Below are 23,440 nucleotides of genomic sequence, written 5' to 3' on the forward strand. Positions count from 1 at the left end.
CTTACACAGGTCAGAGCAGGTAACGTGAGCATCCAGCCCTCAGAGAGACCTCCTCCAGGCTTTCTAACACATTGGTTTCACCTTCCTGATACACATATGAGAATGCCACAGGATGGTGAACCAGTAGGAACAGTAATGTCAACTCATAGGGAGACTCATAACCTTTTTTGCTGGTCAGCCACACACAGATCACAAACACCAAATCTGTGTAAGAGCTACACTGGCTTTAAAGAAAAAGAAGCCTGTGAGCAGTTTGTGTTAAAATCTCTTCCATCCCCAACTATGAGTTCAAGTCAGTCAAACATTTCATCTGAGGCTTTCTAATCAGATGGTGAAAGCAAAAGGGACACTGCAAGGACCTTCATCAACCAGGAAACTGAAGGGATGCTACACCTGCAGTCAGCCTTGGGCACATGCTGTTAGTTTTTACAGAATCACAGAATGGTTTGGGTTGGAAGGGATCATAAAGATCATGTAGTTCCAAGCCCTATGCCACAAGCAAGGACACCTTTCACTAGATCAGGTTGCTCAGAGTTCCATCCAGCCTGGCCCTGAACACTTCCAGGGATGGGTCAGCCACAACTCTGGGCAACATGCACCAGTATTTACGACTACCCTCATCATAAAAATTTCTTCCTAATATCTAATCTAAACCTGCCCTTTTTCAGTTTGAAAACCATCTCCCTTTGTCCTATCACTAAAACTCCCTTGATGCAAATGTCCTTAGATGGTCCTCCACAGGACTAAGACCCTTGCAGAGCTAGAGGACTGTATTAGTATCAGTTCGGGTTGCAGGGCTGAGACTTAAGTGCGTAGAATATTTGAGACCAGTTTTATATTTTCTGGAATTTCATCTTATTGTACCTATTATGGTATAAGAATTTACAGTCTTCTACATAAATATATATAGAAATATAATACATAAATATATCAATTTTATTATAGACTATGATTAATAATTTTAGTATTCTATAATATAATATTTAGTCTTAAGGTTCTACGTGCATAACAGCTGTCTAGAATTGTGAGGCTGCTATCATGTACCAGCACCAGACTAGTTGTGTTAGCAATTGAGTAGTGAAAGGCAACAGGGAAGCAGAATCACAAAGAAAGCTGCTAAAAAGCAGGAAAAGAATATGACAACTGTGCTAGGATCCATACATAGTCCCGTTATATCTTGGGACTATGGCCATCATTCAACACCCGTCATTTATGAATAAAGCCTGATGGAGATATTTAAAGAAACTGATTGTAGACACTTGGATACAGGATCACAGCAAGGAGGAGAAGGAAGGAGCAGTTTCCCAGGAAAAGGGCAGTGAAAGGAGGACTGAAGTCTAACTTTGCTAACTAGAAGTCCGGCATCTAGTGTGGCTGCATCCTCAGTGAAGAAAGAGCTCCAGAGGATGAATAACAACACCTCTTTGAGATGCCTATCCCAGATAAGATGAGATGCCTCCAGGAAGTGCCTCTTTCCCTCTTTCTCCACCAACTGCATGGGGAGCATAAAAAATTACCTTAAACTAAACACCTAGCTAAAAACAAGATGGATGCTAACCCAGAGGAGTGTGGAAGGAGAACAAAATGGGGTTCAGGAACAATCAAACACAATGGTAACACTGATCATGTTGCTTTTCACAATCTCTTTCCTTCCCACAGCCACAGCTATAGATAGATAACAAAATCTAATGGGAGAAGCAGCAGAAAGCATTACATCCTGGCCTACTTTTCAAGAATATATGTACCATTGCCTCAGCAGGAGACCAAGAAAACTGCCCTGCCTTAACCTGTCAGACTTTGAGGGTCAAGGCATTTAAAAAACGCAAATAATACCCTCAATTTGCAGATCCTAATGCGTCAGTTAAAGGTCACAGGAGGCACAAAAGCACCTATCAGAGCAGTTTTTGCTATCCCTGCAAGCCAAGAGATGTTTTAACTTAAACTGTTTGTCTGAAAATTGTCAGCGATAGAGAGTGGCATCTGTAACATCTGCCATGATGGGGTAAAAAAAAAGGCAACTAACTGTAGACTCATATACATGCCTGTAAACTTTGGGGCTGGACCATTTGCCAGCAAGCACTGATAGATCTGTACAGCTGACCTCAGTTTTCGAGCATAACTTTACCTCGAACAGCCAACGATGGGGATATTTGAGTTTTTCGGCAGACCCCCCAAAAAAATAAAAAGGGGGAAATTATATATTATTGCTACATAAAATGCCTAAAATACACATAAATGAGTGTAAAAACATGTGTGAGTTAGCAACCAGCTTTCAGTTTCACAGTTTTTAATAGCTGAAACCTCTTTATCTGCTTTCTGATACGGAGGCCAAGTGGAAAGATTGGAACAGGCTCAGTTAACGTGTTTCTACTCAGGTTATATATCGATAGAAGAGTTTAATACCTTTCACAGTGCAATTTATCCCTTCCTGTTACCACTATATTTAAGTTTAGCGTTAAAAAAAGAATTCAAAGATACAAATAAAGCAATATATGAATATAGGGCATTTTTGCACTGCCACCATGCTTTGCAATGATAGGCACAGTGATAGGATGCTTCTTCACTGGAAGAAACAATAAATATGTAGGAGTCCACTAGTTTTCACTGAAAGAGAAAAATTAATTTTAAACTCTTTCTCCTAAAAAGACTATCTTCAGCATCAGAACAAAGGTGGACAACAACCCTTTTGCTTTGTGTCCTGGGGTTGTTTTGTCCTACTTGAGCAAAGCTGGGCAGTTAGAAGGGCTGGTCTCCTGCTTGCATTTTCTTCAGCTGTCCTTCCCTGTGCTGGGGCACATCCAGCTTTTCTCTCCTCTAACTCGCCATTTATTTTCATAAAAATTGTAGTAATTAGATATCCTGTCTCTGGAAGTGTTCAAGGTCAGGTTGGATGGGGCTTTGAGCAATCTGGTCTAGTGGAAGTTGTCCCCATCCATGACAAGGTGATCTTTAATGTCCCTTCCAACCTAAACCATTCTGTGACTCTAACAGTCTATGAAATGTATGATGTAATAAAAATCTTAGAGATGTCTCCTCTTCTTTCAGGTATAGTTAAAATTGACTGAGTTTAGAAAAAATTTCTGTCAGATCGACAGATAGACTGTGATATGCATATCCAGTATCTGACTAAGTTTTCCTCCTCGTGAACACTTGCTTAAGAAGCACCAAGTGAATTTAAGTGATTTCTAAGTTTGAAAAGAACAGGCAGGTTTTGCTTTAGATGTCCAGAAAGCTGTGGCACCTGAAAAGTGACTCCACATAAGTATCCTTCTCTGTACCAAGATACAAATGTTTGGACATGTTGGTTGGTTTTGTTAAAAAAAAAAAAATTATAATAATGACAACTAAAAATGAAAGCAGCATACTGTGGAACAGAAAATTTGCCTCTACATATTGTTCAAGATTGCTCTGAACAGGTATGGTTTTGAGGGGTGTTTTGTGCCCAGCATATGCTTTTTTCTAGAAATAATAAAGCAAGAATAAGGAATTTTTTAAAGGTCATCATTTCCAGCAGTTCCATTTTAACTCTCATCTGATCTACATCTTCCCTGCATCACCATTCCTTCTTCACTGCAGAGGCACAGAGGGGGAATGATGGCAAGGAGAATGGGCTGTAGCCCCACTATGAGAAATATTTTTTCTCAGCTGGTAGAGAAGCAATAGTATTTGCCACTCCCCAGCACAGTCCTGGCACATCCACCTCAGACAACCTTTTAATAATAGGCTTAAGATGCATAAAAGAAGGTTTAGGTGGAGGGGGGAGAAGGAAAGAGAAAAGCTGTCTTGTGATAAGATGGAAAAAACTGGGCTGCAATAACATGTGAGGCTTTAAAAACTCCCACACTGCAAACTTTAAGACCAGTTTAGACAAATATCTGTAAGAAGTTGTTTAGATAGTAGTGATTGTATTTGGGATCAGGGATCACCTGAAGATTTTTCAAAATCTCTCCCTGCCCTTTCTAGTATAACGAGAAACGACAAACTAAAACATTGGAACAAAGTCTCACCCAAGGACAGAATTTAATGGTGCTTCCCACTGCCTTTCCCCCATGCAATAAAGACAGATACACAACGAGTGCTCATCAGGCAAGGAGAGAGAAGGGACCAGGCCTGGATAAGAAGACAAAAGACATGTCATTTCACTTTCTGATTGACTTAAAATTTGCAGGGGAAGCAAGCACTACTTTTGGCACCATTAAATTGGATTATAAGATCTTCAGGGCTCCAAAGCGTCTGTTCAGCTCACCACCTTAATCTTACCTATCACTCTGCCTACATGCACAATACCAAACATTCATAACAATTACCACCACAACAGCTGATTCTTACCATACAAGGATAACAGTCAGACACTGAGATTAAGTGTAGCAGAAGTTCTATGACTACTACAAATGAAACACCACTGTAGAGCATACTACAAAGAATAAAGATAAAACCTCACTGTTTTCCTTAGCTTTGTCCCATTCATCATTGCAAGCTTTCTACAAGAATCCCTTCTTTCAGTGAAGTGTCAGCTCACCCCACAGACCTACTCTGTACAGGAGCAGTCTGCTATGACCTCTTTTTCACTTAAATTAAAAGCAATAAAAACATATTTCAAATTGTTCACCTACTGTGCTTGAATCACACGTGCTTAACAAAATGCTTTGATGGAGTCCTCACTTAACATTCCTTCTGTCTCAGTGACCTTGACTGTTACTGAACATCTGTTTCACCCTTATCCTGCACTGAAATGTTTTAGACAGATGTAGCTGTAAAAAGTCATTGACCTCAAAATTCAAGCCCTTAATTCAATTATTCCTATGAAACCTATAGTTTGTGCATAATTAAGTTAGAAAGAAATGCGGTCACATACTGATTTTTTAATACTCCTAGCAGAAGGGAAAACTTATCAAGAGAGTTCCTACAAAAAGCCACAGTAACCTGGAGACTGGAAATTTCAATGTCAATTGAACTCCTTACCCCAAAGAAAGAAAAAGTCATCTGAACCTATTATTGTGCAAAACTGAAAGGGTCTCCTGTGGGCCTTTGATCATTTTGCATGTCTTAATTCCTTTTTCCAGTCCTTTTGTTTCTGTTATGTGCACTGAGCAAACTGAAAGGAACAATCTGTTACTAATTACTCAGGTCTACTCTGCACTCCCCTCCCAGCACAGCTGAATGCCAATATGTGCCCACAAGGAGCATCCTCACCAGTGACCAGACAGAACTGGAAACAAGCCTCTAACGCTACAGGTGCAGGCTCCAGAGTCCCATTCCCATCACCCTTTCTGCTTTTTCATTTCATGCCCCCTCCACACCATCCCAGGTACACCGTAAAGTTCCTGCACTCAGGGTAGCCTCCCTCTTTCCACTGCAAATATTAGCTTTCTGTCACCCTAAATGGTCCCTCTTACACTAACTGCAAAGTTAGCAAGAATAGGACAAGTTGCTGGTAACAACCGTGCACCAAGCTGTGTGTCCTGTTCCCACAGCTGGGCTGCCGCTTCCTGAATGACAAGCACCTCGACAAGGATTACTGCCATGACAGAAAGAGTGGGACTAGGGAAGATGATCTCATGTCGCCTGTCTGCACTCAAGAGAACTACATTTCTTCATGGCATCATACTTGGCACTCAATTGCCTCCTAAAACAGAGGTACAGCAAAGCACTTAAAAGCAGGTAATCATTCTTCCATATCTCTGGCACCGGCTCACCATCTTTTAGGGACTGAAATTGCTTCCACAAAAATAACGAGACTTCAGCCATTAATTCCAGTGGCAACAGAATCAACCTTGGTAATAGATCTTCCCTGCCATTAATAAAGTCTGCTGTTCTTTTTACTAATGCATTTGTTCACAAACACACATAACCAGGCAAAATGTCATGTGGATGCCCTTGGCACTGGATGCCTGGTCATTAATGATTCACATCAAACAACTACCTGTTCAGAGAGTGATTACTTTTTTATTTCCCCCCCAATTTCTATAATCTTTACCCTTCCCTGAAACCTAAAATTTGATACTTACTGATGCCAACAGCTGTAATAAGTTTAATCGCAAGTTCTGGGATTTCACACTGCATAAAGAAAGGTTCCAAAATGTAACGTCCAAATGCCAACGATATCACTGCTGTGGCAGCAGGGCTAGAGTAAAAACAACAAAGTAACAAAATTAATCTGCAATAGTCCACAGATGTTATTCTTATGGGATCATGTTGTAACTTCACTATCACTGAACTGTGGACCTTAATTTTGGTGCCTGCTGGTAACTGTGCTGACATGTCCCGTGGTTTCTGAATGTAGCATTGCTCAGAGGTTCTGGTCTTGACAGCAACATCTCTGACCACTTCTTACATCCACGCTGCAAAGCAGCCATAATCAGAAAGGAAAAGTACCAACAGAAATCTTTATTCACTTGCTTGAAGTGAACGCAGCCAGAATTGGCTTACGTGGGCGAAACCCTGAATAAAAGTCAGTTTGAATTTTAGTGGCCAGGTATATCTCGCCCCTCAGAGACACAAGGAAATTAGTTTCAGTCAAGCCGAGAATTCTGGTTTACTGAAAGAAGCACCAAAAACCCACCCAAGTTTGTTATGAAATTCTGAGACAATGGAAAAAAATTAATTAAAATGGGATTTCCTAGAATACAAACAGAATTTGTTCCTTTTATTGACTAACAACTTCCTAGCACTGCAAGTGACAGCAAAAATCCACGGAGCACAGAAAACACCTACCATAAAATCAAGAAATGTCAAGAAAAGCAAGCAGTTGTTGGATTTACAAATTTGAAATGCTCATAATATTCATACAGCCTTTCTCCTTGAGACAAGCTAATTGTTTGCCAGAAACCTTAGCACTGACACGTGTTAATAGCAAATTAGCCTTGAATCAGACACTGTCTGCATATTACAGTTCCAGTGGTCTGTTCACGTTCCATTTGGGAGGACACTTTCACCCTTCTTAGGACAGCTGGTGGCATCTGTGCTTTATCACACACCTCACACACTGTAAGGACAAAAGGGCATATGATTCTGTCTCAAAGGATTTCTGAGTTAAACCAAAGTCCACGCAAATGTCTTGTGAAAAAATATACAGCATTTAATAAAATAATACCTCACTTTGATAAAAATGCTATGCAGCAGGGTAAAAATTCTGCAGAGAAGTTGTTATTCTCCATTGAACAACAAAGGAATTTTCCACAAGGGAGTTTCACCTTGGAAACAAAACCCACTTTCTTCATGTTATCACTCAACCCAGAAGTCACACACTATATTGGACCAAGCTGCAGAGCATCAGAGAGCACAAGTATCTTCCTCGGAAAGTTTCTGCATGGATGAGCAAGGGCTGCTGCATGTGCATCTCCCATGCACGAGGATGTTCCTCCCACTGGCCAGCAAATGGCTTTACAAATTTTGCCTAGATTTTCACAGACATTTACGGACTTTGGTGCAATATTTCTAACTCACATAAAATCACCAGGCCTCCAGTTTTTAAATACTGCAGCCTGCCAAAAATAGTTTGAAGTGCCCTAGATCAGATGAAAGATCACATCTTTGGAGATGTCACAGACTTTTTTCCTCAGTCTCAGCTCCTTTTCCAAGAACTTGGATTTTTCCCTCCCTTTTAAGGAAAAGCCTTTTTAAAGAAGCAGTCTCTGCTACCTGCACCACTCTGTTTCTAAAATCATAGCTCCTAAATTACACCTCTAATAAAGAGCTTTGTCTCTGGCGTTCCCATGTCTGGGAGGAGATGTTGCTGGCAGTGCAGTCAATCAGTGGATGTGGAAGTTCAAAGAATGGAGCAGTGTTCAAAAAATGTGCAGGTGGGGTGTTTAGGGACACAGCCTAGCGATAGATTCAGCGATGCTGAGTTAATGGGGGTCTTTTTCAACTTCAGTGATTCTGTGCTTTTCCTTCTGACTACAATCCTACAGGCAGGCTGGCAGCCCTCAATAGCTCTGTGTTCAGCAGCAGATAGAAAGCACATGAGCAGCTTTCACTGAGGGGGAAGGACACAAAACGCCACCGAGGGAGAAGCAGGTCAGCGCCCCAACAAATACCACAGGTGAGTCAGGCACCTGGCAGTGCACTTTTACCCAGCCTGCGTTTAGCAACCACCACAGACTACAGACAATGCAGTCACATGGTCATCTTCATTTGTTTGAAAACTAGTTGTTTGGGGCTTTTTTCAAGGTATGTATATCTATAAAATACTCAAAACCTGACTTTTGGGGAGAAAAAAAGTTCACACTTGCACTGGATGAGGAGCAAGGCATAACTAAACAGCAGGTGAGGCACAGTTTAATCAGTATGTGGGCAGAGTTTAAGTGTGTCCTACACAGCAAAGTAGTGCCTGTAGAGATATATGTAGGAAATGTTTACTTTGGTTGCAACTGCTCCAACAGCCTGTGAGTGTGATAATCCTGCAATCTTTGAGAGGAAAACACAGCTTAGCTGAGAAGTGTCTGCACAACTTCATCTGCCGAAAAGAAATATAGACAGATATTTGGTCTCAACTTCTTTGATAGCGGCAGCCAATTAGTTTCCTGATGCAGGAGTCAGGTATAAAACTCTACACAGAGGTTCAGCAGCGCTGCTCTGATCATCACAAGTTATAACATGTACACCTCCCTTGCTGCCTCTCTGGCTGATTAAAGAGTTCACTGATGTTCGTTCCCATGCAAGATGATTATTTTCTGGGTGTGGGGCAGATCACGATGACTAAGAGTATTTTCATTACATTCCTGGGACACTGTCATACGTAAAAAAATAATTATTTTGTGAGGAGAAGAATTCATGAAGCCTGGTTTCTTGTGGGTGTTTGTGCCTGGGTTAATAAGGTCCCTCTGCCTAACAAGGTGCAGGTTAAGAAGGAGATTTGTAACACTGCTCTCTTTTGTTGATTCTGTGACGTGAAATGATATAGCTGTTCACAGCACTGTGAAAACATAGGTCTCATTCCTCTGCCTGATTTTCATTTTTGGCAGAAGGTTAATACAGTTGAGACATTTGCCCTTTCATCACACTTGATGGAAATTACACAGTTAATTCAAAGGTTATGTGTGGGTGGGGAGGATGCGAGGGACCATCTGACACAAAATTATTTCCTCCGGAAACAACATAAGGATTTATGTATTCATAATGACTCAGCACTGTCAGCACTTTTAAACTCAATAATCTACGTTAGAACTTGTTAATGTTATGTAAACATAGTTGTGATCCGAAATGAGGCTTGTGCTTTTGTGACTAATCTGCTGATTGCGGAAGAGAGGGGAAAGGAGTGCTAACCAGCCTGAGGTGGGGATGGAGCATTCCCAAAGTCATTATGCATAAGTGAGTTGCCCTGTTCTACATGTATCAAGCTCTCCAACGTCAGCAATACTGTAAAAATAAAAATTCAAAGGGCCACATGCGAGTTTGATACAAAGATCCATTTACATTATGAAAGTTTATTTGATATGATCTGGCTTCTTTCTATTGTAGTTCATTTATACAACATCAAAGGCTTACAAACCAAAACAACACTTTGGACATTTTAGATATGTGAAGACTTAATGTCGCCTTATTTGGTCAGCTAGTGCTTTTCATAGTAAAAGTTCTCCAACACCCCACAAAAGCAAAAAATGGGGATCCAGGCTGACATATAAAGCACACATGGTGCTCCTGACTGAACACTACTGGGCAATAGCTTCACCAGGAGTTATTCCTCTGTCCACAGACAACAGCAACTGCTCTAAAAGCTACTGCCAAGACTCATAAAATTTAAAGGTGATTTCCCTCTCCCACTGTACTATATCTAGGTATGGGTTTTATTAGTGACATTAATGGATACAGTAAGCTTAGCAAGTAGTTTAATCTGTGTGGCAGGCAGTTTTCTTAGAATCTTTTATTTCCTTCATACACGTCTTCTTGAATGTTTCAATACTGACAAGCAAAATAATATTTCTAAACTCTCTGAAGCAACTATACTAAAAGAACACAGTTAATTGATCAAGATATATTTTATTTGTTTTGCCCATCATGTATTGGACATTTTTCTTTATGACTGAAAAGCATTTTCCTATCAGAAAAGAAACAGAAAAGTCACATTACACTTACCGAATAATGAGTAGTTCAACCCAGACTCTCACAAAAGCAGGTAATGGACCAAAGGCCTCCAGGATATAGGTGTAGTGACCACCAGATTTCTTAATGCATGTTCCTAGTTCAGCATAGCAGAGGGCACCTATGAGAATTAAACTGTGGTATCAGAAGAGGCATCCAGAAATACCTTTCAAAACATTTACAGGCCAAACAACAGAGCTGCCATGGTATCATACCTACTTTTTATAGATTTATTTTTTCCAACCAATTTTGTAAGTCCCAATTCATTCAGCTAGACATGCAGTTGACCAAACTGTACATATATAAAGTTACATTTATTTGTAAAGCCACTGGACAAGCTATTTACTATCAACAAGTGTTGCTACTCATCTTCATCTTGTGAAGAGGGACAACAAAGCAGGGTGTCACACCAGCTACCCTACTTCCCAGACAGCCAGACTCCACTATTAAGTGAAAGTTTTCTGACACATTTGCTTGTTGTCAAAGGCTGCTCAGCTCCTTTCAACCTTAGAGATGCCTGGCTCAACCTCTGAAGAAAATCCTGAAGACTGTATTACCTCTCCTCAGCCACGGGCAAAAGCAACCAACTGGCAAAAATTCGGAAGCGGGAACTGCAAATTAAGAATTTTCCTCGAGAGTATTCCTTATATATTATATACAAAATTCGGGGGATGGCTTAGCCCTGGCTTTTCAACACTAGTGGAGTGGTTTTGTGTGCTACGAATGCAGTGAAAGCTCAGGACCCACCATTCAGTCACCAAGCCAGGGGATTCTCAGGTCCATGGGTGGGCTGGATCAACAGAGAAGTGTACCAAAGCTGATAAACATAGGTAGCCCTTTCAGAAGAGACTGAGAAGCCAGATGAAAACAGTAATAAAGTTTGTAAGCACTGTACAACACAGAGTTAAGCTCAGCAACATACACAAATTCATCTCAGCTCTGTTCCTTGCATGCTTTCATGCCACAACACTTTTAGATAAAAACTAGAGTTGTCAAAACATCACACGTACAAGCCCATTAAAGCTGAACCACATAATGACAAATTCCATCCTTGCTCATTTGCTTTGGGGTTTTGCAAAAACGTGGCAGCTTTTATCTATTCTTCAGCTCACCTGAAAGCGTACTTAAAGGAATCCCTACAGCCACATTAAAAAAAGCTATTGCTGGGTTTTCTTTTGCCAGGCTCCTCTGTGGAAGTTCAGGATGAAGTTAAATTGTTTCAATACCTGTTATACACACAGCCTCAGCAAGACCTTAAGTGACCTTAACGTGTGATTTAACTATAATTGAGTCATGGAGGAATTAAAAACAACCATGGGGGGGAAAAAAACAAAAACAAAAAGACATGAGAAAAACAAAATTGTAAGAGATCCACTTTGAGAAAGAGATAGTATCTTTTGTTGGGCCAAATTACATTCTTCATATCTAGAGGTCTAGAAAATGAGCTACAAATTCTGTCTGATAAAAGAGATTTTCTTTTCTTTTTTTTTTGTACAGACTTTACTTCACAGCCAGAAAATCACTACTACTACAGTTACAGTCAAAAATGCGGTGCTTAAGCAAACTCTCTGTTGACTAAATCAAAAGACCAAGGTCTTCTGACAGTTTCAAATTGATTCTGAGGTTTTTCTTGATAGGAGAATTTTGATTACAGGCAGGACTTCCATGTTCATACAACAGATTATGCTGCACATTGTACCAACACATTTAACATTTGACCCAAATGGGTCCTAACTCACACTGTCTGTTTGGCCTGGGTGGGCTCAACCTGTAAACCATCTGTGTCTTCCTAAAACTCAGAGCCAACTTACACAAGGTGGCATTTGCCTGTTCCACCTATTAAGCAGACACAGACATGTGTTAGTCCTTATTTGTCCTCTTTACCTCCTGCCAGTAAACAGGTCATTTCTGTTTTAAATAAAGCCAATATTCATGTTAGCTCTTCAGCTTCTTTGAGATTAACTCATTAAATAGGTCAATGAACCCTCTGTCCCGCAGAGGCCGGGGTGGGGTTTTCCACTCTGAATGGGGGTTTTGTGTACTGAACAACTAAACTGGACTTCTTCAGAATTTAACACTCTTCAAGAATACACAGAATTAGTAAAAACTCCCACGATAAACAGGCCGGCAATAAAACTCCCATGACAAATTTGCTTCCAACACATTGTTTGTGGCAGCCCAGTCTTTGAAAGCAACATCATGAGTGAGGAATGAAGTAAAGCAATGGGGAGAGGGGTTATTAGTGTTATTGTTTTGCTCCCTTTCATGCCAATACAGCTTACATACAGTGGGAATTATTCCTCTCAGACCTTTCTCTAGCCTCTAGGGAACTAAATCAAGCTGTCTAAACATTTCAGTGGTGTTCAAGCCACATGACCCATATCTCCAGCTGCCGGCGGCCTTACAAGTCAAACGTAAACTACCTCTTACAGACAGGAGAAAAATATTATACATACAGCACATTTTATGGAATAAAATGAACATTTGCTTTTCCTGTTCCTTTAGGGACCCATAAGAAACAATAATTTATGCTTCCAACTTTCACCAGCTAGGTGCTGGGGGTGAGGTGGGCAGGGGTAGCAGATCTTTGCACCCTCCACAAACCTTCTGTAGCCCCATTGGTCCTCAAGCTCTGCTCTGTGACTTGCTATCCAATAGTAAAATCAGACAAATAATCACGATAATCCACCGGCCGCCCCTCCGGACCAATTAGAAACTTTGCAGGGACTTACCAAAAAGTGAGAGGATACCACATGCTGTCCAGACAGTCAAGGACATGCCCACGCTGCCTGTGTTCTTCAGGATGCCTTTGGGAGAGATGAAGATGCCAGCTCCAATGATAGTGCCAATTATGATGGATATCCCCCTCAAAAGCGTCACTTTCTTCTTCAGCACAACTTTTCCCTCCAGGGCTGGCTGTCCGCTGTCCACAGAGGACAACCTGCCATTAGCTTGCCCCTGCAAGTAGCTTCCATTAGAGACCGTGGGCAGAGCAGCTTTCCTAGGCATGCTACAGTGCCACCAGCACACTGACGGCAAGCACAGGCAGAAAAGTTTTCAGCAGGAACTCAAGGATTTTTTTTTCCCCCTCTCTGTGTAGCCAACTACTTTGTCTCTTCCTCTGTCCTCTCTTATCTTTCCAGCTGCTCCTACGCACAGGTAACAAGCTCCTAAAGAGTATGTGAGCCCTTCCTGCGATCCGAGCCTGGCTCAGGAACACCTGCGCTTTCACACAGTGAGCTGGTACTGCCCTATCATTGGAAACCAGCTCAGCTTCCGCGTGGACTTGTATTTAAGCTCTTGTCATACCAAGTTACTCCAGCTGAATGATGATGCAAATTCTCCAGGTTTGCATCAGCCATTTGAGAAAACTCTGGCATTACTCAGCATTTCACTTTTTTCCGGCCACCCCCCCCTCCTTTTTTTTTTTCCTTCTTGAACCGTAGGGGCATGTTGCACAACTGACCTGAGGGTGGTGGGAAGAACAAAGGACTCGCAAGCAGACCGAGCCAAACCTGGCCAATCAAGCTAAGCACGTCACCCTCGACACCCCGAGACACGCTCCCAATTTTTTTTTTTAAAGCAACTCGCAGCCAGAAACAAAAGCCTGCCTAAACATAAAGCTCGTCAGAGCGCAAGGGGAAAAGAAATCAAACAGGATACGTCATATCTGGGTCTAATCCAATTTCATTCTCGAAAAACTCTTAACAAAAAAGTTAAGTTTGCCGGGGCTGAACTTCTCGTGTTGCCCTTGATCAGCTTCTCCCCACGTCTATGTTACTTATTCGGAAATCTGTGCTGGGACCAGGACCTACCTAAAGCACAATACAGCCCCCGTGTTACCCTGAGTTGCTTAGCAACACCCCCCCAATCAGCCTAAAGAACAGCCAGGGGTTATTTCCACAGAACGGTGATTTTCATATGCGCAGCTTGTTTCCAGGATGTCGGTAAGCAACACCACTTCTCCTTAAAAAAATACTTTTAAAGTTTACGGCCGACTCGAGCGTGTGATCCGGCAGGAGGAAGACAACACCCTAGAGCACGGAATCTCCAGCAGCTCAGGAATCAGCATGGGACTTTTTTGTTGTCACAGAGCTTCCCTGAGCCCATAAACAGGTAATCAGATGAATACGTACATTTGTTTCACGACCTGATCATTCAAATTCAAACCTGAGCAATTAAACTGTTAAAAAGAGGTGCATTTCCCCAAAATAAACCAAAAATCTACAGCCTTCAAACACTTGTGACCTAATCAAGGGACAGGCTGTGCAATATATGTCAAAGGGGACAAATCCTTCGTGGCATAGCTATTGTAGCTGCTCATGGCTTCAGATTAGATCAGTGAAGTGAGAAATTACTGCTGCAGTTACTGCTCTTACAGGAATTGCTTAATTAGTACCTAGGTTTGACAGAGAAAATAAGATAAGTTAAACCATTTTATCATTCAAAAAGCAGGCACTGAGCTCAGAGCACAACTGTGCTTTCAAATTCATGTGAGAAAGAGGAAATCCAGGACTATCAACACGCTGCAGCTGTAAAACTTCAGTGTTTTTAAAGCCTCGTATTTTCAGTTATAACTCACTTGTAATAGTTGGCACTGAGATAAAAGAAGGCATAAAAAAAAAGCTTATCTGGTTTAAATGCACACAGGTAAAAAGCAAAGTGGTTGTAGATTTTGACTGCATAGCAGTCAAGTAGTGCTTGCCTGTTTTCTGAACATATCTACTTCTCCCTCATCTACTGATATGCTCAGCAGCTGATCCCCACAGTCCTGTTGTCACTGCAGTGAGTGCCCAACCTTTTTGGGAAGTGACTGTCCCTCCAGTATGTGCCATTGGTGACTGCACAGACCGACGGCAGGCGGGATCTTCTCACAGCCAGTTTTCGAGGAAGTAGTTACATGCAAAGCCAGGACCAGGTGGCATGCTATGGCAAGCTGTTTTCCCCTGATGCACATTTCACACACTGCCCCCCAACAAGATTAGGCAACTACATCAAATCAAACCAGCAAAAAGCATTAACTACGGACACGGACTGGGCTGATGATCTTTAATTTTCAAAGGCTCTTTAATGAAGAAACACATGACATCTTCAAACATCTACTACTTTGAGGTAATCATTTCTAACTGGTGTTTATCCTTTATTTACACAGGAAGATGGTTCCAAGATCAAACTTAAAGCTCAGTAACCAGACAATCCTGAGGCAGCTCCCAGCAATCCAGTTGGCTGCAAGAGCCATCCAGTACAAATGTTGGGCAGTATAATGGCTTTCAAGTATCATTTGATCACTGGCCAGAAGAATACATGTTTGCCCTTTGGACATAGCAATTAACGCTCTCCCACGCAGGGAAAAGGGTGTTTGCTCCTTCTGTGGTATCAGGATGGCATGCATGCAAAGCTTAGGACCACATGAAATTCCCAGAGAAACTTATAAGGAGGGACCTGAGGAAGGCTGGATGCAGAAGACTCTTTTTCTTAACTACTGGCAGCTCACTCATTGACCTCGCTATTTGTAGCCTCCCCCGTGAGTACTGTTGTGCACACTGCTTCTCTATGCTACCCACTAAAAATAAGAAAAATAGGAGCAGTTTTTCTCCTTTGAGTTCCAGCTTTACTTCCAATTATCGGTTCCACCCAGGGTAGGGAATGTTTATTTGGTGTTGGGGGATTATTTGTTATATTCTGGAAATTTCATGAGAATTTTCCATCACCTGAGCTCAGTCCTAAGGAGGGCATGAAGCTGGAAGAGGCTCATAACTGTCTGCTGCCCCCATTACACAGTATACTCACAAAATCTCTTCTGATTATTTGTAGCCCACCATCACTTCTATTTGAATTATTCATCACAGAGTGAGAACCACTATGCAAACACAAGAGACAAGGCTCAGTGTCTTTTCAGAGAGCTCTTCTGAAAACGCAGGGCTTAACCTGTCCAACACCCAGAACGGCCCCATTCTTCCATAAAAACTCACTCTAAAAACAGAACAAAAAGGTATAAGGTGCAGTTTTCTCTAGACTGAAATTATTTGAAGCAATGTTTCTAAAAATGAAACTCTGAAAATAAACCTTCAGCCTCTTGTAGCAGCTGGCATTGTGCACAGCCTTTTATTGTTTCTCTCCACTTGTTTGTTTTTTTTTTTCCCAGTTCATACAAGTCGTCCTACACCTATACCCAGCAAAGACCTAAACCACCAGCAGAAGGGTTCATCTCCCCAGGCTGGTTGCCTGCTGCCATGGGTGGGCTCTGGTGAACAGGACCTGTCACGGTGTGAACAACCTTTCTGTCAGCTGCACCTCACTACTCAATGCTCGAGCATCACACAGAATAATGGTACTACAGTGTTTCACAGACCCAACAGTCCTGACAGAGGGTCACCCCCATTTACCACACTCGTAGAGCTTGTGCTGATACCAGGACACAACTCCCTCTTTCAAAAGGAGCTATAATTTTGATATTTTCCCTGAGAAATGCTAACACACACACACACACACACACACACAGAGCATTCCCTTTTATGCTAATGCTACAAGAAACACAGCAAAGTGAAGGACCTAAAATTCAAGCCTGAACTTGAGTTCCCATTTCTCAAGCCCACAAAAACCACAATTTCTAGGTGTAGAGAGCATACCTTGACAATCCTTCCAGGCATTTGTATATCAGCTTATTGCATCCAACAAATCCAAGGAGTCACAAGTCAGGCCTCCAGGCCACACATTGCCACGCTGACTGGAGACACGGGAATAAAAGAGGAAGTACAGCAAGACTGAAGAGGCGAGGAAAGCCCCAAACTCTTTTATGTGGGTGGTGTGGCATGAAAAATGTTGTTTAGAAAACTGATCTGAGTCTTCTCTGTATAATGCCGGGTTGTTTGTGAGCCTCAGAAAGCAGCCCTGTAGGAAGGCAGTAGTCTGGTTTCAAATGTCAAAGGATGGCAAAATACCTAAAAGTATTTGTTTCATGTAGATAATCTAGCATCAAAAAGTTTTGACTGGGGATTTTTGCTCCCTTTGTAGTGCTGAGGAGGAGTTTAACTAGAGTTAGGGGGAAAAAAATAATCTGTAAGCATTTAAGAACTAAGGTGTCCTTGGGAATTAAGTGAGAATAAATCATCATGAAGTAACAAAAATCTCAGCAGATTGGGATGGGTTTTTTAAGTTATAATGCAAACAGAACTCTGAGAAGATTGAAACAATTTGTTATTATCTCTACTACAGGTCAAAGCTTTAGTTAAAAATGGAATTACTGAGAATGTTAGGGGGAGTGTTATTTTGTAGTCGGAGACTTACAAATTACTCGCCTAATTATTTTGCATTCCACTTTGTGCTGAATACAAAGATGATATTTAGCAGCAAAACAAAAACTGAGAAGGAATGAAATACACATCCAGCTCACAGGCTTAAAAAATAAGATAAAACCACTATAAGAAATCCAAAAGCAATTCAAATATTATTTCTTATATTTTCAGTCAAAAGCTTCCAATAAAAGGCAGGAAACAAATAGAAATCTGGTACCAAGAAGACTGCAGACAACAATAGCAGTCTAGAAGGCAAATACTTCTGAAAGTTTCCCTGTCTCCCATTTGCTGATAGCTGCCAGTCAATTTTCAGCTGGAATAGAAAAGAAAAAAAAAGGGATTTCAGAAATCCTTCTTATTTTTCTCACTATTAAAGCTCTATTTCAAAAGACATGATGATTTTGCCTGATGGTTTGACAGTTTAATGGATCTTTTTTAAGCAGACAGGAATCATTAGTACCTGGTACCAAGCAAGAAAACTCCTCGTGAGAGAAAGACGATTCTTACTGAGGGCCTGTGTGTGTGAAAACATGAGTGTGTTTTATACCACCTCATTTTTCATATTCAGGGCATATGTAATCATAACCTAAGCAGTGCTGTACATAAATATTATTCTTGAGTTTTCTGTGTTTGCATTTCTCATCAGCAGAATAAGACAACAATTTTCAGAGTCCATGTGTTATTGTTCCTCAGCTTTTGGATGAAAACACTGAGATACCTCATGACACTCAAGAAATCAAGACCTCAGAGTAAATTTCCATCAAAACTGCATGTGCTGAATACCTGGCACGATGGTAAGATTGCTGGCAGCTTCAGGGAGTCAGGATTTTACTTGGGCTGACTCAGGCTAGGCTGGGCATGTGAACAGAATTAATTGGCACTTCAGAAAAAAATTGTCTTTGGAAAAAATCAAGACAGAGACAGAATTAGCATTGAGCATGCTTTCTACCCCATTTTCCCATTTTTCGTATGAGAATTCTTCACACTAGATAAAAAGCTTATAGTGTGAAGAAGACATACCAGAGCTACATAGATTATCAGATTTAAACTTGGCTCTTTAACCACTTCTTATTCACTCTTATTGTATTTTTCATACAATTTATACAGTATCATCTATCCATTTGGATTACTCTTCTATTTATCCAAGCGCTGAACTTTCTGGGAGTCATGTTTTTTTTCACTATAAATCAAACCATTCTTTTTTTAAAAGGGCTACCTTATACCAATTCACGGGTGTGGCAGGCAGATTCAGCCAGTGAATTCTGTTACGAAAATAATGCATGCAAAATTCTGGAGAAGGGAGTTCAAGAATTTAAGCAAAGTTTTAATTTCCTGCTCACTCAATGGGGAGATCTTTCAGATCCCTTGGATCTGAACTGCAGTTCCTTACTCCCACCCTTAACAGAAGGTCACCTGTCTTTCCCATCATATTAAGCAAGCTCATTCCCCTTCTGTTGCATACAACTTAGATTAGATAGAGCATATATGCAAAGTTATTTGATTTTCCCTAAACAGAAAACTACACTCTTACCCAAGAATAATTGTAATGGGACTTTTAGGTCCCATTTAGTTCTCACTCCTCTCACAATTGCCGTATGCAGCAATAGTTGCACCTATGGATTTCTCTTTTTGTTCATTTAATGTAGGGGTTTTTTATGCCTGGAAACCAAAAAAGTCTTGGCTGGGGCCTTGTGCAGGTCATGAATGTAATAAGGTCAGGCTCCAGTCAATAAGCTCCTTCTTTAGCATCAGGAGCAATGGCACAACATCTTCATCAATAAAGATGGACAGAAGCATCTCAATTAAGGGTTGAAGCAGTGACAGAGTTTACCACAAGAAGGGATTTAAACTGCAGATAAGCAAAAGCACATGTGTGCACAGAAATGATTGGCAGTCAATCATTCACACTGCCATCGTAATTTAGCACTGAAATGAAGCCTATGGATCCTACAGGGAATCATTTTATTGGCATCTAAATGCCCATACTATGTCTTCTTGAAGTATTAAGAACTCCATCAGAAAAAGCACTTGCTTGGAGCGCCGCCAGGGTGCTTCAGCAGTTTGTACTAGTGCAGCCCCATATATTATTCTCACATTTCAATAGAGAGGAGCATCTTAGTGCTGAGGTCAGCCTCTGCTTCTTCTTTGAAAGTGAAGTTCCTGTTTTCCACGTTCACAATCTGTTCTTCAGAGACACTGTCTATTCAAGCATAGCAATTTTACCATGTTTTGTGACATTTAGTAAGAAGATTTCGAAGACAATGTACAGCAGAGGCACACTGTGTGTAGTCTTGATGAGGGTATTTCTGACTTGTCTACTCTGGACTTTAAAATGTTGTGCAAAACAACTACCATGTCAGAAATCTGCCCTCTTTCCCCTCCCCAGTGAGTTGGTCCCGTTTACCCAGCGTCTCAGAAGTCCAGTCTCCAGGACAACAAGAAGTAGTGACATGAATTTCTAAGTACATTTCTAACCCATTCTTCACATATAAGCTTAAAAACAGCCAACAGCTCAACTCTGTGCATAATGCACCAATTCCAGCATTTTTTCATCCCTCCTACATTTAATCTAGTCCAAAGATTAAGACAGAAAGCTTTTCTACCCAATGCCTCTACTCTTACCAAAGACTCTTTTACAACAAAACCGATACTAACCTCAGTTTTATTCTTCTTTGTTAGTACTTTACTTGCACTTCAAAGAGGAGAGTTGAGAAGACTCTAAAATTACACACTTTGAGGACTCTTGCCTTAAAATAAATGAATATAATCAGTATTGCTCACACTTTTCCAGGGGGTCCAGGCCTCTCACTGTCCCCTCACAGGGATAGTGGCAGAGAGGGATTCAACAGAATAAAAGACTCTCACTCCTCTTGAGTCAAAACAGCACATGAAGTTAACTGGGGTCATTTCCAAGTAGCACAATACCTCCCTATAACAGGTACTCACTCCTGTGGCAATACAGAAGGCTTGAAGAGAGGGAGTACAGAGAGATGCTGCACTGTAAATTATGTGAACACTTACACATGATTAGGTCAAAGTACCACAGAAATTTAAATCAGGGGAAACTGAGCTGCTCCTGTATCAATTTCTCTTCAGGTTACCCAATGTAGGGTTTTATTTATTCCTAATTAAAGAAAAAAAATAAATATTTACTTGGACAGGAGAATAGGCTAAGCAGAGAGATCATGCTAATCATCTGAGTATACTTTTTACAAACAACTTCAGTTTATAAAACCCTTCCAGAGAAACTAGGGAAAATAGCCCAATTCAGCTTTCTGAAAACAAACATAGATTTAAAGGCATCTCCTCAGACACGACAGCAATGAATCTGGTACATAAAGAATATCTTGCCATTAATTCTTGCTTTATTTTAGTTTTTGATCTTTATTTCTCACCTTTTCTCCAACCTAAAGCACACTCTCTAAAGCCTGAACTAAAGTAGAAGCCATTCCAAATTTCTTCTTACTTTTCCTTATTTTTCCATGCCCCTTTCCAGGTCTTAGTGAATTTTCAGGAATAATGCAGAATTCACTCTTTGACCCAGATCCCCATCGTTATCCCACATAGCTCAACTACGCCTACACCAAGCCAAGCAGCTTAATTCAGAGCCTCTCCTGTCCTGCCTGCCCCTCGGGCCAGTTTTACTCTTTGGAGGAGGACATGACCAGTCAGTTGAGCCAGCTTTGTGTGCCCACAGTAGTGCAGAGACAAGCAGAAATCTTGGTGAGGAAGCAGCAGTTCCCAGGTTGCCTTTTGGCATTGGTGCCATTCCTTAACCTATTCTGGGGGATGCTGCATCTCCTTCCCTTCGACTCGAAGTACAAAGGCAGGAATTCTCATTTTTCTCTAAGCACAGTAAAAATGAGAAATATGATTACTCTATTACAGGTAATTAGGGAGTAATTCTATTGATTCTCTCCTTCCACTGGTCCTCACCTTCCAAGTGAGAAAGGCTTTATCATCAAGGAAGAATAGAAGAGGCACTGACCCAAAAGTTCCAACAAATCCCATAACCAGAGCAGAGAGCTGTTTGAAGCACTCTCCTCTTTGTATGGCCAGCCTTGCTAATCTTCACAGAATGGAGGATATCACCATGAAACACAATGTAAAGGACTGAAAGGTCAAAGTAGTAAAGAATTTTATTTTCTATAATGTATTTCGCATCATATTTCTAATATTGCTTCTCCTGACAAGAGCTATTCTGAACACACTGGGCAACAGAATAGAAATTCAATGTCCCTACAACTGTCAGTCAGAGAACTGGAAATGAGAAACAATGCTCTGAGTCACAGTCCATCTTCCTAACACTACCTTCATCTCCCCATGCAGGCTAAATGAAGTTTTCCTGGAAGAGTTCCCTTTCCTCTTGTCTTCTGCATGGCATGCACAAGCAACCATGTATTTGGGAACCTGTGCACCAACACAGTGATAGATGGGTGTCTCCAGGATCTTTTACATATCCTGTTTTGGTTTTATCTTCTGAGCTTATTCTACCTCATCTACCCAGATATGCAAAATCCACCTCTATAAACTTCCAGATCTCCTAATAAGTGAACTCTTCTGGGGGTAAAAGACTCAAGCATTTTTATTTCCTCTTGCATGGCCTTGCATTTAATTCCTCTTTTTCCTTTCTGGTAATTACTGACTTGGGAGGGCAGAGAGCAGAGGGAAAGGTGAGGAGAAAAGCCAGGAATTGTGCCGACCTCAGGTTTTAAAAAGTTTTCTTCTCTATTTTGGCAGAAAACTTTTGCATTAGTTGTCTTGCATTCCATAACTGTAGGTATTACTATGCTTCATTTTTAAGGGGAAATTGTCAGAGTATGCAGAAGTAATTCCAAAGCTACAAAGCAGGAATGCTTCAGCCTCTGTATTCTGGATTTTCATATGTTTATTGGCAGTTTCTGTAATTGAAGCAGCAGATTCAAACTCAGCACCATAAAATATATAATGAGGTGTAACTACAAAAGTTTACTGGGTTAAAAGGAAACCTACAACTATTTTGTTCAGAAAATAAAGCCTGAAACTAAAAAAAAAAAAATAAAAAAAAATCTGGGAACAAAATCAACTATGCATTAGTTTGGTTTTTTTCTTGATAATGAAGGTCTAGGTGCTTAGCTACACCCAGAAAATGAAATTTTGTCTCACCGGGGAGTGTGCAACTGTGAGTGAAGGGACTTTGGCTTCTTTCTCTGCAAGTAGCTGACAGGCTACTCTCTCTCTCTATTGACAGAGTCTAGGGATGACATGCCCTTGTTCCTGTTCAGGTATGAAAAGAGCCAGCCATATCTATACAGCAATATCCATCATGTTGAGAAAAGGATGCTTCTTTCCTGAGGACAAGACAGATGTGTAGTTTAAAACCTCTCAGTGACCAAAATCTCTTTCTTACCCAGCTGCCAGCTGAACCAGTCAGATTTGCACAATAACCTGATAATACCAAGGGCAGTACATCTCTATACTGTATTTAAAATTAAGTCATGTCTTTACAGTCATGCTCAGTACTTAACTTTCTCTGCATGACTTTTCTGTTTCCATGCTCCTCTTCTGACTTGAAATTACAGACATTTATTTGCATTCAGGGCTCCTCGATATACTTATTTTGGGTCTTTTTCCATTTGTCAGAAGGATAATTTCATCTTCTTAAGTCTGATGCCATCCTGAAGAGCAAACATTATAAATAGATTCCAAGCAGTGTGCATTCAAATAAATTACATGTTTAAATGTGTCAGTTAAATTATAATGCTCAATTAGACAGCTAATTATGCTGAAAATGCAGTTGTGTGCATAAATTGATGGCCACTCCCCCAGCCTGCCTGGCTGCTTCCATTCATATATTGTCCCTCTGTAAGGTTTATCTTCCAAATATCACCGAGTTGAAGGTTTATCTCAGTGCAATCATACCCTGCTTTACTCTTACTTCATTTTAAAAAAATAACTTCAAATACAAATCATCATTTGCACTGAGTTTTACTACCTGCCATCAGAATTTTAGTGGTAGTAGGATTTGTGGACCAGGTTCCCAGGCTTCTCAAGGTCACATTCCCAAAGTGCTTTTCCTCTGC

The 23,440-nt window shown here is 40.9% G+C and overlaps 1 protein-coding gene across 8 annotated transcripts in view; it reads right to left on the minus strand.

Moving 5' to 3' along the window:
• SLC7A11 (solute carrier family 7 member 11) overlaps positions 1–23,440 on the minus strand; it is a 286,050-nt gene that overhangs the window by 46,044 nt on the left and 216,566 nt on the right. For 4 of the 8 annotated variants that reach the window (XM_017820391.1, XM_017820390.1, XM_017820393.1 and 1 more), the window contains 3 exons: positions 12,816–12,890; positions 10,078–10,204; positions 6,009–6,124 (listed from right to left, as the gene is read on the minus strand). In XM_017820391.1, coding sequence (XP_017675880.1) covers positions 6,009–6,124; positions 10,078–10,204; positions 12,816–12,861 — 289 coding nt within the window. In that variant the 5' untranslated portion in view covers positions 12,862–12,890. Of the gene's footprint in view, positions 1–6,008; positions 6,125–10,077; positions 10,205–11,822; positions 11,920–12,815; positions 13,324–16,712; positions 16,975–17,595; positions 17,692–18,161; positions 18,276–20,033; positions 20,470–23,440 lie in introns of those variants that run through there. The other 4 variants (XM_017820389.1, XM_017820388.1, XM_017820395.1 and 1 more) reach the window with 4 other exon arrangements.

This window comes from Lepidothrix coronata, unplaced genomic scaffold, assembly GCF_001604755.1.
Source record: "Lepidothrix coronata isolate B3197 unplaced genomic scaffold, Lepidothrix_coronata-1.0 Scaffold82, whole genome shotgun sequence".
NCBI classification, from domain to species: domain Eukaryota; kingdom Metazoa; phylum Chordata; class Aves; order Passeriformes; family Pipridae; genus Lepidothrix; species Lepidothrix coronata.